General features: G+C 32.0%; 1 protein-coding gene and 1 long non-coding RNA gene across 3 annotated transcripts; one reads left to right on the top strand and one right to left on the bottom strand.

The window, feature by feature from the left end:
* Positions 1–5,858: 5,858 nt before the first annotated feature.
* On the bottom strand, positions 5,859–6,881 carry LOC126727683 (flavonol sulfotransferase-like). Its single transcript, XM_050433610.1, has one exon. It carries the CDS (start codon positions 6,879–6,881, stop codon positions 5,859–5,861), a length of 1,023 nt encoding a protein of 340 aa, XP_050289567.1.
* An 8,470-nt stretch (positions 6,882–15,351) lies between these two features.
* LOC126724846 (uncharacterized) lies at positions 15,352–17,241 on the top strand. Of its 2 annotated transcripts, none has more exons than XR_007655136.1 (2): positions 15,352–16,688; positions 16,835–17,241. It is a non-coding gene; the product is annotated as an uncharacterized LOC126724846 (long non-coding RNA). The 2 variants fall into 2 exon arrangements; XR_007655137.1 differs by having other exon boundaries at positions 16,823–17,241.
* Positions 17,242–18,627: the final 1,386 nt, after the last annotated feature.

The following is an 18,627-nucleotide window of genomic DNA, read 5'->3' as shown; positions in this document are numbered from 1 at the left end:
GAAGCTATCTCTACACCTGAGGCGCCTTTCTGGAAAGAAGCTGTCAATAGTGAGATTGAATCCATCTTACAAAATCATACATGGGAACTAGTGGATCTTCCACTAGGTTGTAAACCTCTAGGATATAAATGGATATTCAAGAGGAAATTAAAGGCTGATGGATCTATTAACAAGTACAAGGCAAGACTTGTTGTAAAGGGTTACAAACAAAAGGAAGGTGTGGATTATTTTAACACATTCACCTGTTACAAGAATAACGTCCATTCGGATGTTGATGGCTATTGCAGCATTGCATAACCTACAGATACATCAAATGGATGCAAAAACAGCATTCTTGAATGGTGAATTAAATGAGGAGATTTATATGGAACAACCAGAGGGGTTCATTGTTCCTGGTCAAGAAAAGAAAGTGTGCAGGCTTGTTAAATTTCTTTGTGGATTAAAGCAAGCTCCAAAGCAATGACATGAGAAATTTGACAATGCAATGATGTCAAATGGGTTTAGAATCAATGAGTGTGACAAATATGTGTATATTAAAGATACTGCAAATGGCTATGTCATTGTGTGTCTCTATGTTGATGATATGCTTATTATAGGTAACAATAATGATATCATTAAAGCTACCAAGAGAATGTTGACTAGTGAGTTTGACATGAAAGATTTAGGTGTTGTAGATGTGATACTAGGAATGAAAATTTCTAGAAAATCAGATGGATTTGTTTTATCTCAATCACAATATATTAAGAAAGTTCTTGAGAAATTCAAGGAATATGATGACAGTTCAGTGAGAACACCTATAGATGTAAATTTACATCTAACTAAGAATAAAGGGCAAGGCATATATCAATTGGAGTATTCGAGAATAATAGGCAGTCTTATGTATATAATGAACTGCACTAGACCGAACATAGCATATGCTGTTAGCAAGTTGAGTAGATACACTAGTAATCCAGGAGAAGACCACTGGAAGGCATTAGTTAGGGTTTTGAGGTATTTGAAATAACCCTAAACTATGGGTTGCACTACACTTGGTATCCAGCTGTACTAGAAGGGTATAGTGATGCTAATTGGATATCCGACACGAAAGATACCAAATCCACAAGTGGATATGTCTTCACACTTGGTGATGAAGCGGTATCTTGGAAGTCATCTAAACAAACATGCATTGCCAGATCCACAATGGAATCGGAATTTATCGCATTGGACAAAGCAGGAGAAGAAGCAGAGTGGCTTCGTCATTTCCTGGAGGATATGCCAATGTGGATGAAACTTGTGCCTTCTATTTGTATACATTGTGATAGCAAATTAGCTATTGGTAGGGCACAGAGTCATATGTACAACGATAAGTCTCGACATATACGTCGAAGACATAATACCGTGAGGCAATTACTCTCTAATGGAATTATTTCCATTGACTTCATAAAGTCGAAATAGAATATAACGGATCTGTTAACTAAAGGTTTGAGTAGAGAGCAAGTAAACTGCTCATCGAGGGGAATGGGGTTAAAGCCTATAACCTAAAGTTTCCATGACAGTAACCCCACTTAGTTGACTAGAGATTCCAAGATCTAGGTTTTCAAAGGGACAACAAAATTGTGGAGACTAGTTTTTATGACTATGGAGATTACATCTCCCACCCATTCCTATGATGAAATAGTGATGCCTGTAAGTGATGTTTAAGGTAAGCTTTGCTTTTAATGATTCTTATATCTTAGAATTTCGAGTGGAGTATAGCAGGATACTCTTAATAAGAATCACCTATATGAGTGTGAAATGGGCTGCTTCTATGAGAGTTTTAAGGCTGAGTTCTCTAAAGCACTTCATGAATTTACTACGATATGTTCAGGGCCGAAATGAACACAATTATAATAATTGAAATTTTTTTGAAAAGGAGCAATGTGAATTCTATTATCTTGGTATACACAAACGGCTGACAGTTCAAAAACATCATGATCACTAATTAGCTAGTATATCCGATAGTCTTTCACAAAGGAAGGTTCAAAGCCAAAAGCCACCTCTCCCGATACAGTAACTTTTCTTCTACTCTCTCTGTGTCTGCATCATCATTTGCATTGTGCTTTATCAATTTCTATTCATGTGGGAGATTGTTGGAAAAATAGCATGGAGTGAATAAGAAATTAATGTTTTCTATGTTCACTTGAAGATGTTATTATAAGTGGTAAAAATCCTTGAGTCCCACATTGGAAATGATAGAGAATATGAGTTTGGTTTGGATATTGGGTTAGGCTTTAGGCATGTGTGGACTAGGCCCACTTATCCAATTAATAATAATATTTTATTATTTTATTTTTGAGTCAGTAAGTTTGTATACAACAATTATCTCTGAAACAGGTTTTTCAGTTTTAAGTTATGTATAGTTCCATTGTCCCTCATTCATGAAAAAAAGAACTTTTTCAGAGAAAACTCTCTCAGTGAGATTTTTGTTCATTCATTTTGTGTCAAAGAGAGAGAAAGAGGCATTGAGTAGTTCGTAAAGCATGACCTTATGTACTTCTTTTTCGTGCTGAAGATCATTTTATCCTGGGAGGCAGGCGTACATGAGTCTCAAAGCACCACAGTGAAAGTGTGAGGGGCGAAATCTGCTTTAAGGAGATTATGTCAAACACAAGACTTGATCTCAATTGTTCATCCTTTCACGCATTTGGTCTGTGAGTCTTTAATTATTTGTAGATTTCTATTTATATATATTCAGTATTTATTAATTGTATTTGCCTTTCACATCTATTTGTGTTATTGCTTATTGTTAGATTTGTGCATTGTTCCTTTTGCTTTATCACAAAAGTAAATTGTTGTATTATTTTCAACATTTTGTTTGGTATTAAAGAGAGTTTTTATTTTTTTATTTTTTTTATTCAATAATCGAAGGAGGGAGATTTGAATTACGTACATTTCCCTTGAAAAGGTTCAAGAGTCAAGACTCTTGGCATGAGAGAGTCTTTCTCAAAGTAGGCAAATGATTGGGTGTCACCAAAGTATCCGATCAGCCTGGTAATGAGGAATTAAAACGATTTTTAGAAGATTCTGAAAATATTCCTACTATCTTGTGTTCTTAAATCATAACTTATAAGTGCTTTATTAAATAAATAGTCAAGTAAATGGATGGCCATTGGCCTAGATCAATAATCACTATTCATATTTTTTTTATCTAAGCATTGGTTTTGTCTTTAACGTTCCCTCAAAGAAGCGTCACTATTCAAAGTTTAAACTAGTAAATATTTTTTAATATCTTTTGATTAACCTTGAACATAATTTATTTAAGTTTTTATTACCTCTTTTTTTTTTTTTTTTAACAAGATAGAATTATACTCTAGTCTAATCTAAGTGTATATGTGTGTGAAGTTCCCTCCTGGAGACTTGAACCCCGGCCCTTAAAGTCTCAATACTACAAATAATTGTGTCCTTTGTGAAGTATTGAACTTTCCTTTACCATGAAATCAAACCAAGCCGGCCTAGCAAGAGGAGGCAAAGACTACTCTTTGTTAATACTCAAGACTCAATATGAGGACTAAGGTTAGTTTATACTCCTGAATATTCTGCTTGATTTTCGATAATGAAAGTGCTAAGAAGCAAGAGCCGCCAAGTTCTCTGCTTCATCTTTGGTCTCTCTCTCTCTTTGTTTTGTTGTGTTTTCACTTTGTATACCTAAGGAAATATTGGGAGAAAGGAACGATGGTGGATTTGGAGGAAATTGGTGTATGTCTACACTAATCTGGAGATGAATTTTATATAATTTTAATTTAAAATGAAAATTTTAATTTTTAACATAGGGTCAATTTATAAATATGAAAATCTCAAGGAATTATTAAAAAAAAAAATTTGAAATCATAGGAGGTTAGTTTGCAACTCACCTAAACATCACAGGGTGTTTTTATATTTTGGCCCACTGTTTAATTATGATTATATAACCGATTCTCAAATATAATAGTAATACTATCGAACGAGTTTTATAATGAACTATAAAAATCATTTAAATTGTTTTTTATGAAGTTATAATATATTTGCGCATTAAATGGGACATTCCCTAGTCAACCAAATAGCTATAATTATGTAGATTTAGAAGCTTTTGGAACAATCGGCTATCTCAACAAAACATCTCTCAAAATCAAAATCCCAAATACGTCTAAAGAGTTCCCTTTGACATAAGCACATAACAAGAAAAAAACTTGTTGGTTGCCGCAACTTGGAGTTCTCACCTAACATAAAAGAGCTAAAAGGTTGAGATAAGATGAAATTTTTTTTAGAAGAAGAAAGATAAGATGAAATTGGAGGGACTTCAATTAAATAATTAATATACATATAAGAATATCATCATCTATATCTATATCTATATCTATAGAGTTTAACATTGCTATGCTCCTATTAAATCACATCAGTGCTACATTATTAACTTATTTTTAATATTTTCTCTCTCTTTTTAAATTATTTTTCTCCTTATTAATTTGCCACCTTACAAATACACATTTTCTAGCATTTACTTACTTTTACCTTTTTGTCTCCCTACTATTCTATACCTTAACCTTACAATTTCTCCATCCCTTCATCTTCCTTTTATTTTGACTCTTCTCCTCCCAATTTTTTTACTATAAAAATTTGTTATTTTCTACTCCATTCAACTCCACAAATCTCATATTACTCTTCTCTCTCTTGCTTGGAGTGATTGTCGTGGACGACTGAAGTGAATTTGAAGATAAAGAAAGCTTACTGACCTGACTGTGGAATTGAATCCATGCTTGAAGTATGTAAATTAACTCTTTTTGCCATGGATTAAGGTGTTTTTAATAGAGCACAGTGTAGCAAATGGTGGTGATAAGTAAGTCATAGGGATTTTATTATGAAAAGTTTACTTGTATTATGTTTTAATGCTAAGGCATTTGCTTTTTCACCTAATTGATCCCTTGCATCCTGTTGAAATTGCTTGCTCCTTAAATTAGTACTGTTGCCTTAGCTATTTTTCAGAATTTATTTTTGTCAAGAACATTAACTTAAATTGTTGTCTTCATATGTAGGATGCCCTTTATCCAACAGATTTGAACATTGACTTTTTTCTTTGTTATTGAACCCTTCTCTCTCTTCTTGCTTCGGTTATTTTTTTTTTCTTTGTTTGAGTTCTAGTCGTGGGTTGATCTGAATTAAGGTTCTTTGTTTGATGTTCATTAGCAAGTTTTTACTACAGCATGACTTTATCTCCCCTTTGTTTTGGTGAGTTTTGTGTGTATTTATTTATTTATTTTTTATTTTTTTTAATTTGGAGTGGAAGGCTTGGCATTGGATGAATAGTGGTTGTTGAAAGATTCATCTCCAACATAAAGAAAGAAGTTATTTTGGCTGAAGTTTTGATGAATGAGATGTGGAGGAGAGGAGCTTATGATGGTTTTTAATTTTTACAAAACCCTCCCTTTTTTATCTTATTATGTCTTGTGTGTGTGTGTGTGTTTTTTTTTTTTTTTTTTTTTTGTGGGGAAGAGAGAGACATAAAAGTGGAGTAAAATTATATATTAGCCTTATTTTTTTTACAGAGGTAGGTTACAGAACTCTAACTAAGCTAACTTCAAGTGGATAAATTGTCAACTTTCAAACCACAGGTAAACAATTTAAATTTCAGTCAAACCACAGGTGGGCAAATTAAAATTTTCCCAACAATTAAAGACACTAGAAATACATTAACACTTAATGACATTAACCTCACCTTATTAAAGCAACCTACAAGAGGTCCTTACACCAAAATGATGATAATTCATGCTGTTGGAGGTGCTAAAAAAAGCTTTGTCCTATATTTTATTTTGTTGTCATACTCAACTACTTTCATGAAAGCTATGAAAGGAGTGTAAACTGCTTGCTCATGCAGCATGCAAAGTCAACCCAGAACCGTTGAGCTTTTGCTTGGTTATTTGATCAAGTTGCATTGCCATTTCAACTGTAAGATGATTCTTCCAATCTCTAATTTTACCTTTCCTAAAAAATATGTTGTTTCTAATCACCATATCTTTTAGTTGAATTTCCGCGATCCCACTTTTATTCACCTCCAAACTTGACATGTTCTCAAAACTACATAGGTTTATTATTTTTTGCACTACACCTTTATCTTCTTCCTCAAAGGAGAAAGGGTAACCCATGAACTGAGCCATTTTCTTCACCCAATATACAGCATCATTCATCAAATCTTCATACTTCAAAAATAATATCCTTTCCGGTGATTCCAAACTAGCTCTCCAATACCCCAATACATGGTCCCAATATGGTCCAGAAGAAGATAATCCTTCACAAAAGTACATAAATGCATTCTCCAAATGAAGATCTTCCCTGGCCTTAGTAACTGACTTTTGAGAATGGTGCCATAGAGATACAAATACATCCTTTGGATCCCTGCATATGTAAACAATCTTACAACCAGAATTTATAATGGATTTTGGTAAGGAAGTGTAGGAAATGTGTGTAGCAGAAAGTGGAACATTGAGATCCAGAGTTTGTGAGTTTGAAAGAAATTGGTACTCTATGAAGGGTACCAAATCATGTGATATTTTGGTGAGTAAAGGGTTTGTAGACTCATCAAAATGGGATCGTGTCATAATGGAAAAACTCAGAGCCTTCAACCAAGTTGTGCCAGATTTGGGAGCACTACTCAAGATCACGCTGTTGGGTTGAGGTTTGAAGTGGTCTTGAGTCGACAATATTCCTTCTATGGTATATCGACCGTACCAAAAACCTTCATACTGGTAGAGATCTACCGGCCAACAACCCTTTCTTCCTGGGATGGTTGACATGATCTCTGTGTATATGTTGGGGCTTTTTGTTTCAAACATATTCTCTTCTTTCTCATTGCTCTTTTGACCTTGGTTCATTTTGGAAGACAAGGACTCCATTGCTAGAAAGCAAAAGTAGCTTGGAATATATTGGAAATATATAGCTGAATGGGAAAGAGTGCCATTATATATAAAATACTAAATAGCTCGTTGAATACATCGTTTTTTATTTCCAACCTCCCATAATTGAGCTGGTAATGAACACTATATAAAATAAGTATATCTTGTCGCTTCATTTGTCTTTTCCCTCACTGTCTCGACAATGTCTCCGGTGTAGTTTTAATCCTGGAAGTGGATTACCACTAAAGAAAGATATGCCTGGCTGGAATGAATACAAATATAAAATGGTATGATATTAGCAGGAAATAGAAAAAGAGAAATATGGAATCCGGAAAACCTGGAAGTGGATTACCACTAAAGAAAGATATGCCTGGCTGGAATGAATACAAATATAAAATGGTATGATGTTAACAGGAAATAGAAAAAGGTCTGTGAGACTAGCTTTCTTTATTTATTCCAGCCAAAAATTTCTTTAATTATTCAATAGAATAATTAAAACTATACCAGAAACATTATCGCGCGAGATAGCTAGAGACAGTGAGGGAAAAGGCAAGAGAAAGGAACAAAAGAAAATATCGGGGCTGGATTCTTAAGCCCTATTTTTTTATGTAGCCAGGTTATAATATTATTAGCAGGTAGCAGGGAACCAAAAAAAAAAAAAAGGTCTTTTAATACGAGTTTTATCATTTCAGCTAAGCATATCTTCTTCAGTAGTTATCCACTTCCACGTTTTTCAGATTAATTGAATAATTGAAACTCAGCAAAAATGCACATTGCAATTTACGCTCCGTTTGTTTTAACTAAAATATTTGCAAAGGTAAAATGTAAAATATTATCAAAAAAACATTTTCATTTTATGTTTGATTGTATACATGAAAAAATATTTTCTAGTGTTTGGCACAATGTAAAATGAAAAAAAAAAATTTATTAAAAAATTAAAACTTTCTTTTATTAAATTCCAAAAAATACATATTATATTATATCATATCATATCATATCATATTATATATAATAAAAGTGGACTTAGACACCGTGGTTGTGCCATGTGACTTCACTAAATTGCAAAAATTTTATTAAATTTTTAGATTTTTAAAGAACTAAAAAGAAATAGTATACTACCAGGACTCTAATTCATTCCTATCATTAAGTAAAATTAGATTAACATTATTTTTTTATTTGTTAGGATATATTTCTTAAATTAAGGGATAACATTTTTCTTTTTGTTAAATTTGTCATTTTTCATTTTTGCAGGTTGTCTTTCATCATATACTTAAATAAAAGTTGGGTTTAGACGTTGTGGTTGTGTCATGTGGCTTTACCAAATTACAAAAATTTTATTAAATTTTTAGATTTTTAAAGAACTAAAAATGAATAGTATACTACCAGTACTCTAATGCATTCTTATCATTAAATAAAATTAAATTAACATTATTTTTTTATTTGTTAGGATATATTTCTTAAATTAAGGGATAATATTTAACATACAAAAATTTAATTTAGATAATATTTATCATCTAATTAATATTATTATTTTTATTTGTTAGGATATATTTCTTAAATTAGGGGATAATATTTAACATACAAAAATTTAATTTAGATAATATTTATCATCTAAATTTTCAAAATTTTAATTATTAAATTAATATTATTTTATCAGAATATCAAGCTACAAAACTTGATTATTAAGGGATAAGCATAATCCAAATTCTTCAAAAGGTGATTAATATAAATCTATCCCAAGAAACAATTAATATATATCTCTAATAATTTGATAATCTCTATGTATTCCAAAAAAACAGTATATATCTCCATTAATTTGATAATTTCTACGTGTATATATATATATATATATCAAAATCCCTTATAGCTATCAACCACGTTCTCTTTCTCTCAATCAACTCTTTTTTTTTTCTTTTTTTCTTTTTTCTTTTTTTCATTCTATTCATATGACCTTTTCTTAATTCCAATTTTTATGGGATAAAAACAAACACATTGATTAGATATCTTTAACTTCAATAAGATTTAAATGAATTATATTTCAAATGGAACTCTACCAATATATATAACCCTATATATCCTTTTTGGAGTGAAGCTCATTTCAATATGTGAATACCTAAATCCCATGACAATGCAGGTATACATTCTTTCTTTTATTATTATTATTATTATTATTATTTTCATTTTGTTTGTTTTCTTTAGTGTTATTATTGGTTTTTTGTCTTCATGTGATTTTAATTAATGAATTCAAAACATTCAAAAACATTGTCAAGTTTCTAAAGGCTCCTTCTTAGTTTTTGTATTTTATTTTTATTAAATTGATTAGGTTTTGTGTATTGGTTGCCTTTTGTTTAAACTAATTTTCTTAGCTTTGATCTAATTTATATGCTTAGGGTTAGGGTCTTACAATTAATGATTAAATATGGTTAGAATTAATAGATTAATTTTAACAATTTTCTTATTTGATTTTTATGTTACATCAAATTATCAAGATGTTCTACACGTGTATTATTGAATTATCAACTTTAATTTTAATTTATAACATTATCAAGATTATATTAATTTTAGATTTATCAACTATTTAGTGCATTTTTAAAAAAATAATTATCAATTTAAAATTTAATTTGGAATTATCAATTTAATTTAGTTTTAGGAAGAAATCTTACCCCTTATTTTAGTGAGATAATTATTTACACTTGATAATTTTTTCTTTTATCTTTATTGAATCTATTAAAATATATAATTATTTATACATTTATTTATAAGCTTTTTCATAAAACCATGCAACGCACGGGCCTATAACTAGTATTGAATAAAAATAAACCATCCATAACATGGATATATTTCTTCAAGGAATATATTTAAGGCACCTGTAAATATATAATCTAAAGAACGAAAAAAGCCTCCATCATACCAAAAAATAAATTGATAAAGAATCACCCATATAACATAGATATATTTCTTCAAGGAATATATATTGAAGGAATCTGCTATAATACATATATTGAATAAGAAACATCATTCATAACCAAAAAAAAGGGCAATTAACATATATTATTATAATTACTATCATCCAAATATAATATTGTTTCATAACCATCCCAAACCATGTCTATCAGTGTTGCATAACCATCCATAAGGACATTTAAAATAACAAAACCCAAAGACTACGACAATATAGCTAACATTAATACATAATCTTTCAAAATATGGGATTGTTCCATAATTAATAACCCAAAGACTATCATAATACCACTAACATGTTTCACAAAACATATCCAATAACTTCAAGTTAGAAGGTTTTGTTGAAAAATTTCTCCGACCAAAGATTTCTCAACCTATCTTTTTTAGCCATAAAAGCCCTTCCTGCCTTTTCACCATTAACCAAATGATCAAAAGTGTCAGCAAAGATGTCTACTTCAAAGCATTTAACATTCATCACTACTTTATAAAGCTCATTTGTATCAACTGTATCCAAACAAAATATAATTTTAGTGGTGTAATTTGCACTTTTATAAATGTCAAAGAAGAAAATGACCCATTTTGCTTGGTCTTGTAATTATTCCCATTTTTTGTGGGTATTGAACACAAGGAAGTCACTAAAGTCTAAAAAGAGTATTAAACTAAAATATGCCTATAAGTATTCAGCAAAAATATGCCTATAAGTAAATAAAATATACCTAAAAATATATTTAATTAATTGTAGTATCATATCCTCTAATTTTTCAAGAATTGTGGTGTTATCATGTCTTGTCATATTGTGTTCATGTCATTGTCAGTGTTCATGCTTCATGGTGTTTCAAAACTAATCTCTTCTATACTTAAATTACTCTCTCTCCTCTATGTATAACATAATGTTCTATCAAACTCATGATGATGAAATGATGAAAACCAGTATGTTCAATAAACTCTCTCAAGTTTTTGTTAAAGAGAAAATCTGAGACCACAAATCTTTTTACCACAATTTTGTCATAATTGTGATATGACTAATTGTGAGTGGTAAAAAAAAGAAAATGATTAGGTTATGTAAAAGTGATAAACAACCGCCCACAATCTACCACATCAAAATGATGATAAAGTTGCGGTGAAAAACGTTGTGGTCCCATAATGACACTTATGTTAAAACAGCCTCACAAGCTAGCGTTGAGACTGAGATGAGGTCTTTGCGCATAAATTTTGTCCAATTAGCTTTGTTACCTTCCTTTTAACTCTTGCCATGCAGGCCTAACCTGTATACCAAGTCAAATTTTCCGCCTACCCAAGAGGTAAAAGGAAAAGATTAGAAATTCTTTCTGGAAAGGAACAAAAGACAAATTTCTGAGTCACATTAATATGTGAGACAAGGCACATCTCTTTCACTATTTCAAAAGAAAATGCTTTTAATTTCTTGTCAACTAAGAAAGACAACCACATAATAATAATTTTAACAAGTAGCATATTTTGATTTTCATTTCTCTTTCACCAATTTTCAACTCCTACGCCATTTGGTAGAGAGTAGAGACCAAGTTCAACAACATAAATAAAACACGGTACATCTGGACTTGAATCTATTGATACATGAAATACTATTAACTTATTCACAAAATGTAGAATTCTCATGGACTACTACAAGCCTTTTTTGTCAGCATCAAAGTGATTCATAGTATACTGAACTCCATTCCAATTGCTCATCACGAGTCTGAATTGGCTAAGTTTAACTTAACATCAATTACATCAAAGATAAGAGAGAGCAATAGAGATGAATTTTTTTATGTTTCAGGGTACCATTTACTTCCTCTATTCTCTTCTTGCACCAATGCAACAGATAGCATTACTCAATCCCAGACAGTCAATGAGGGCAGGACATTGGTTTCTGCAGGTGGAAGCTTTGAATTGGGTTTCTCCAGTCCAGGTAATTCCAACAACCGTTACTTGGGAATATGGTACAAGAATATCCCGGTTACGACTGTTGTTTGGGTAGCAAATCGAAGCATCCCAATCAAAGACTTGTCTGGTGTGTTGATGATAAACAACACAGGCAATCTTGTTATTTTTAGAAAGCTGAGTATATTATATTTCACAAGGATGCTATAAGCCTATAAGCTAGGCCAAATTTGCCAAATAACACAGTTTTAGCAAAGTTTTAGGAAAGAAGCACTCGGACAAAATTATTTTATATAACACATTTTTTGAAACTTGAGTTTGACAAACTTGAATTCCAACTCAAACTCAAGTTTGGTATACTCGAATTCCAATTAATATAGGCTCTACTACTTTATATGCCAAAATGTGCTATATAACTAAATAATTTTGTTATAAAGCTTTTTACCTAAAATTTTGCTATTTGGCAAATTTGACCAACCTAGGTTTTTGTTGTGTGGCTCAGTGGCAGAACCACACACAAGAGTTGGGGGGCCAAATTTAAAAAAATTATTTTATAGTATTTATATTATTTACATTTTAAAAGATGTAGCATGTAAAAATTGAAGTTGGCTCTCCCAAATTTTGAGTCATTTCAATGGTACTCTTAAAAGAAAGAGAAATTATATTAAAATCATATAATTTAAGAGGTTTAACAAATTAAACTATGTAAAAAATGAAAAAATTTTGTATATGTCTAATAGAAGAAATACATGACTTTTGTATACTCATTAAAATTTAGAAGATGATAAATTCTCTTAGTAAATTAATTTATATGTGTGTATGTGTGTAAAGGTTTGTTTTAACTAATATATTAACATCATAACTTGGCCCTCCAAACCAAAATTTCTAGTTCTACCCCTGGTGTGGCTATTATAGGATCTTCTTCCTTATTTTTTTTTTTTTTAATTATTAAATTTTGGTAAGACATGCAAATAAGCCCTTACAAATTAAGAAATTTTTTTTTATGATCTTTCATTTTGGGTGAAAAGATGTAGTAAGATCATATTATACTCTTATGCTTTTTTTATTATATTTAAGTATCCCAAAAAGGGATTAAAAACATACTATATTACTTTTTTTATAGATTTTTTTAAAGCGATTGAATATTTAAAAGCGAAATTGACATCCTCAAAAACAGTTTTAGTAACGTCCATTTTAAAGGCATCAAATAAAATTTGTTAAGATGAAGTTTAGATATGAAATGGCAACCTCTTCATCTTAACTAAAATGGTTTTTTATTTATTTATTATTTATTTATCAAAATCTGAGTTTTGAAACATCATACCGTTTAGTAATTAGTAGAAGAAATATGAAATTACATATTTAAATATGTAATGTATGTGAATGTGTTAGAAACCCAATTAACCCAATTGAGTTTGTTAGTTACTTCAAGGGAACCAAGTCTTCCTAATTAATAGTGTGGGGATAATTTTTGCCTAGACCAAGTGTTGCACTTGTAGTCATTTTTGGCTTGGAGAGTCCCACATTGGAGAGTCCCACATTGGAAGGAAAGCCTCCCTCTTCATGCCTTAGTATCAAACTAGCGGTACTCTATCACCATTGGTCATCCCTTATCCCTTATATGGCATGAAGAGGGAGGTTTTCCTTCCAATGTGGGACTCGTACCAAACTAGTGGTATTCTATCACCATTGGTCATCCCTTATATGGCATGAAGAGGGAGGCTTTCCTTCCAATATGGGACTCTCTAAGCCAAAAATGACTACAAGTGCAACACTTGGTCTAGGCAAAAATTGTCCCCACAGATAGATATAGTATTTCGAGGGAGTCCACACCTCCAAAGTAAATATACTAAGTGAACAATCTATCCTATCATAATCTAATTACCCAACTCCTAATAACAAAATTAAAATTAAAGAAAAACTAGGTACGTAACAGAATGCATCAAAACGATTAAAGGCCAAGCTTTGTGCTTCATTGTCCATTTTGAAGGTAGTAGCTAGTTTTGTATTTGATTGTCCATTTAAGACAATTTTTTCTTCTTTTCTGTACTTCACTTTTCTTCTTCAGTCCCCTATTCATTCTAGTTAATTACATTCAATCTATTTCGGTCCACTTCAATCAATTATTTACAAAATATCTCACCTTATATATATAATTATTGAATGTAAAATATATTATTTTATTTCCATGAAAAAAAAAATTAAAAATTTTAAAACACTTTCAAATAATAAATATAAATAGCTAAATTTAGAAAATCTAATATATTATATTAACTATACTCTGTTAAAAAATGGTCACATTATTTTAAGAATGATTTGAGACTAATGCTCATCGTCAGGGCCGGCTGAAGCTATAGGCCACTTAGGCAGTGGCCTAAGGCCCCCACTGATAAAGAGGCCCCCAAATAACAATAATATATTATATAATATCCCATCAAAAAATTGTATAGTTTGAAAAAAAATTGTCTTAATCTTGAATATTTTCTCACATATGAAACTTATTCCGATATTGATGGATTAGATTTATTTTCAGAACTAAAAGTTCTAAAAGAAGTTTTGCAAATAAATGAAAACTCTCTAATTAATGTACTAAATTATATAAAGAGGCTAGAATCTTTTCCAAATGCATGTATTGCTTTCAGAATATTACTAACTATACCTGTTACAATTGCTTCCGCATAAATAAGTTTTTCAAAATTAAAATTAATAAAATCCTATTTAAGATCAACTATGTCACAAGAAAGATTAAGTGGATTAACCATATTACCAATTAAAAAGAAAATGTTAACGGAATTTGAATGCAAAAATTTAATTAGTAATTTTACCTCTCAAAAAGCAAAAAAAATAAATTTTAATTGAAAAAAATATATGAACTTATAATTAAATATAATAAAAGGCCCCATTTAAATATTTCGCCTAAGGCCTCTAAATTTATTGAGCCGGCCCTGCTCATCGTCCAATATTTTCAGTTTTTCACCTAACAAAAAAAAATCGTCAATTTTTGTTGCACATCATGTGAATATGCAATTAGTAAATCATAATACAACACGTACTTTACCGATAGCAAAGTGAAACCTTTTAAAGTATTATTTATTATTTTTATTATCATTTTTATATAAAAATGGTAAAAATTTATTCACGTTGTTTTTTCAAATATCCGCACGCACAATATCCACAATTGCATGCGTGATGTACACATTTTAAAAGACGAAAAGGTGATGTCTTTATTATCAAATGTGAAAATGGGATGTGTACAGAAAATGTGAAATCAGCTGTTAGACAATCCCTACCCAAAAAACATTAAAAATAAAAATAGAAATGCCAGCTTAGTGCAGCTGTTGGTGGTTCTGCAGAAAACACTCTGGTGGTGCAGGAATAGAGCATACGACCTACAGCTGGTCTAAGGAAATTTAGTCACACGACATGTAGTTTAGTAAGGGATGATTAGTGTCAATTCTGGTATGGTTGAAATGCCACGTGTCATGTGATGATTAGTGATTAGAAATTCTGTTGAAATTCTGTTATTCCAAGAGCATTTCTAGCTGAGTTAGTTAGGGAAATTCTCATGTATAAATATCTCATTACTTGTAATCTTATTAGTGTGTGAATTAATAATACAATTCAAAGATACATTGAATCTAGACTTTTCTCTCTAAAATATCTTGCTTTTCATGGTATCAGAGCCATCAATGGCGTCCTCTACTAGTTCAACCTCTGATACTACGGGTCTACAAGTTCTACAAGTACCACTGCTTCTAATCATGGCATCAATCCATCATTGTTGCTTCTCTCTAATATGGCGAGTATGATGACAATGAAGCTAGACTACAATAACTATTTGGTTTGGAGGCACCAAATTGAAGTAATCTTGGAGGCCGACTCTTTGATCAATTTCATTGAAGACTCCAATGGAGCTCCTGATCCATTCATGAAGGACAGCTTGGGAATTATACCACTGAAGCAAATCCTAAATATGTTCACTAGAAGAATCGTGAACAAGCATTGTTTACGTTTATCAATTCTTACTCTTACAGTGGGGCAGAAATCAGGTAAAGGAGTATGGAAGATTCTCAAGAAATGTTTTGCCTCTATTTCTTGTTCTCATGTTCTCGGTTTAAGGGATGAGTTGATGAGTCTCAAGAAAGGAACTAAGACAATTGATAGCTTCTTTCAGAGGATTAAAGAAATTTGTGACAAATTGAGTGCTATTGTTGTTTGCGTAGATGAAGAAGAGCTAATTCATCTAGCACTTAAAGGCACTTCCTCCTGAGTATGATGCATTTTGCTCTGCAATCAAGACCAGAAATGATGTGTTTAGTCTTGAAGAATTGAACACTCTATTGAATGCTGAAGAAAGATCCATCAAGAAACAATCCGGTTACAAAGAATCTACATCAATAGCTATGTTTATGAATCACTTCAATAATAATTTCAATAATCGTGGCAGAGGTAAGAACAATAGCAACAGATGTCATGGCAATGGTAGAGGTAATGGTAATGCTCAATTTCATGGGAATTTTGGTCTTGGTAGTGGTGGTCAAGCTTATGGATCTTTTGGCAATGGTTAAGGTTCATTCTTTGGACCTCCTAGTGGTTCAAGTTCGTCACAATTTCATTCTAAATCTGGCTCACAATTCTCACAAAATCAAAGGCCTACTTGTCAGATCTATGGCAAGAATGGTCATACTGCCCTTGATTGTTACCATAGAATGAATTTTTCCTATCAAGGGAGGCATTCTCCAGCCAAACTTGCTTCAATGGCTACAAGTTCTATGGCTGCTGCTGCTAACTCTACTCAGAATTCACAGTGGCTCACTGATACTAGAGCATCTGATCATGTTACTCCTAATTTGGCTCAACTCTCTCTTCATCAACAACCAACAATTGGTAATGAATCAATCACAGTTGGCAATGGGCAAGAATTACCAGTGACTCATATTGACAATGGTAAGCTAATTACACCCTCTCATGATTTCAAGCTTGATAATATTCTCTGTGTTCCCCAACTTGCATCAAACTTACTTTCTGTTCATAAGTTATGCCTTCAAAATAATGCTTTTTGTTATTTTGATGCATAAAAGTTCTCAATTTAGGATTTACCTATGGGGAAAATTCTTTACAAAGGATTGATTAAAGATGGAGTATATCCTATTCCTCCTCTGTCCACTCTTTCTTCTTCACCAGTCAGCTCTATTGGATTTGTTGCTGTGTCTAATCAAGCATTACCTTGGCATAAGAGGCTTGGTCATCCTTGCTCCAAGATTCTTCATTCTTCTTTATTTGATTTTTTTTCTATTCATGTTCTTGTTAATAATGACATTTGTTCTCAATGTCCAGCTTGTATAAGTGCTAAAATGCACAAGATTTCTGTTCCTAAACATGTATCAGATTCCACCTTTCCTTTAGAATTGATTCACTCTGATGTATGGGGTCTTGCTCCCATTGTTTCAGAACTTGGACAAAGGTTTTATGTCATTTTTGTGAATGATTTTACTCGTTTCACATGGATGTTTTTACTTAGACATATACCTGATGTGTTCAATGTTTTTGTTCATTTTAAATCTCTTGTTGAGAATCAGTTTAACACTACTATAAAAGATTTATAGGTCTGATAGGGGTGGTGAGTATGATAATCATAAATTCAAGTCTTTTTGCTTAGATCATGGAATTCAGCATCAATTTTCTTGTCCATATACACCTTAACAGAATGGTGTTGTTGAAAGGCATATAGTTGAGAGTGGTCTTGCTATGCTTCATCAATCTCAACTCCCTTTGTCATTTTGGTCATATGCCTGTAGCATTGCCATTTTCTTAATTAATAGAATTCCATCTTCTGTCTTGAATTTTGTCTCACCTTGGGAAAAGCTTTTTCATAAGAAACCACCCTTGCAAGCTTTAAAAGCCTTTGGTTCTGCATGTTACCCTTTTCTCAGGTCCTACCCTTTTCTGATTTATGGTTAGCTTCCTCGCTTTCTTTACCTGCTGAGTCTTCCTTACCAGTTGATTCTACTTCCTTTTCTTCTGTGTCTGCTGGTCTTGCTCCTATTGTTCCTTCGCTGCCTAGCCATACTCTCACTAAGATTCCATCTATGGATTCTACTTCTGTCCCTTCTTCCTCTCTACCTTCTTCTGATAATTCTATTGTCCTTGTGTCACATACATCTACCGTCAATGTACACCCTATGGTGACTAGATCCAAAAATAGTATATTTAATCCCAAAGCTCTTGCTGTTGCTACTGATTATACTACCATTGAACCTTCTTCATACTTTGTGGCTTCCAAGCACAAACATTGGGTTGAAGCCATGGATTCTGAGTTCAATAGTTTGCTGCAGCAGAAGACTTGGTCTTTGGTTCCTTTACCATCTGGTAAGAATATGGTAGGATGTAAATGAGTTTTTAAAATCAAGAGGAATAGTGATGGCAGTCTAGCTAGATACAAGGCAAGGTTGGTTGCAAAAGGGTATCTTCAACAATATGGCTTAGATTATGAAGAGACTTTTAGCCCTGTGGTTAAGCCTACATCTGTTAGGATTATTTTGGCTCTAACTGTTCAATTTGGGTGGTCTTTAAGGCAATTAGATGTGTCTAATGCCTTTTTACAGGGTGTTTTGCAAGAGAAAGTGTACATGACCCAACCTCCTGGCTATAGGGATCCTTCGAGGCCTACTCATGTTTGTCTTCTTCATAAGGCAATATATGGTCTTAAGCAAGCTCCAAGGGCTTGGTTTGATAGCTTTAGCACTCAGTTGTTTCATCTTGGGTTTCATGCTTCAGGGGCTGACAGTAACTTGTTTAACCTTACTCTTCTTGTGTGGTTTACCTTCTTCTCTATGTTGATGATATCATTATTACTGGTAGCAATTCTTCCAGTGTTTCAGACATT

Source organism: Quercus robur, chromosome 5 (genome assembly GCF_932294415.1).
Source record: "Quercus robur chromosome 5, dhQueRobu3.1, whole genome shotgun sequence".
NCBI classification, from domain to species: domain Eukaryota; kingdom Viridiplantae; phylum Streptophyta; class Magnoliopsida; order Fagales; family Fagaceae; genus Quercus; species Quercus robur.
Note: the sequence above shows the minus strand (reverse complement) of the source record. Positions and strands in the feature narration are given on the sequence as shown.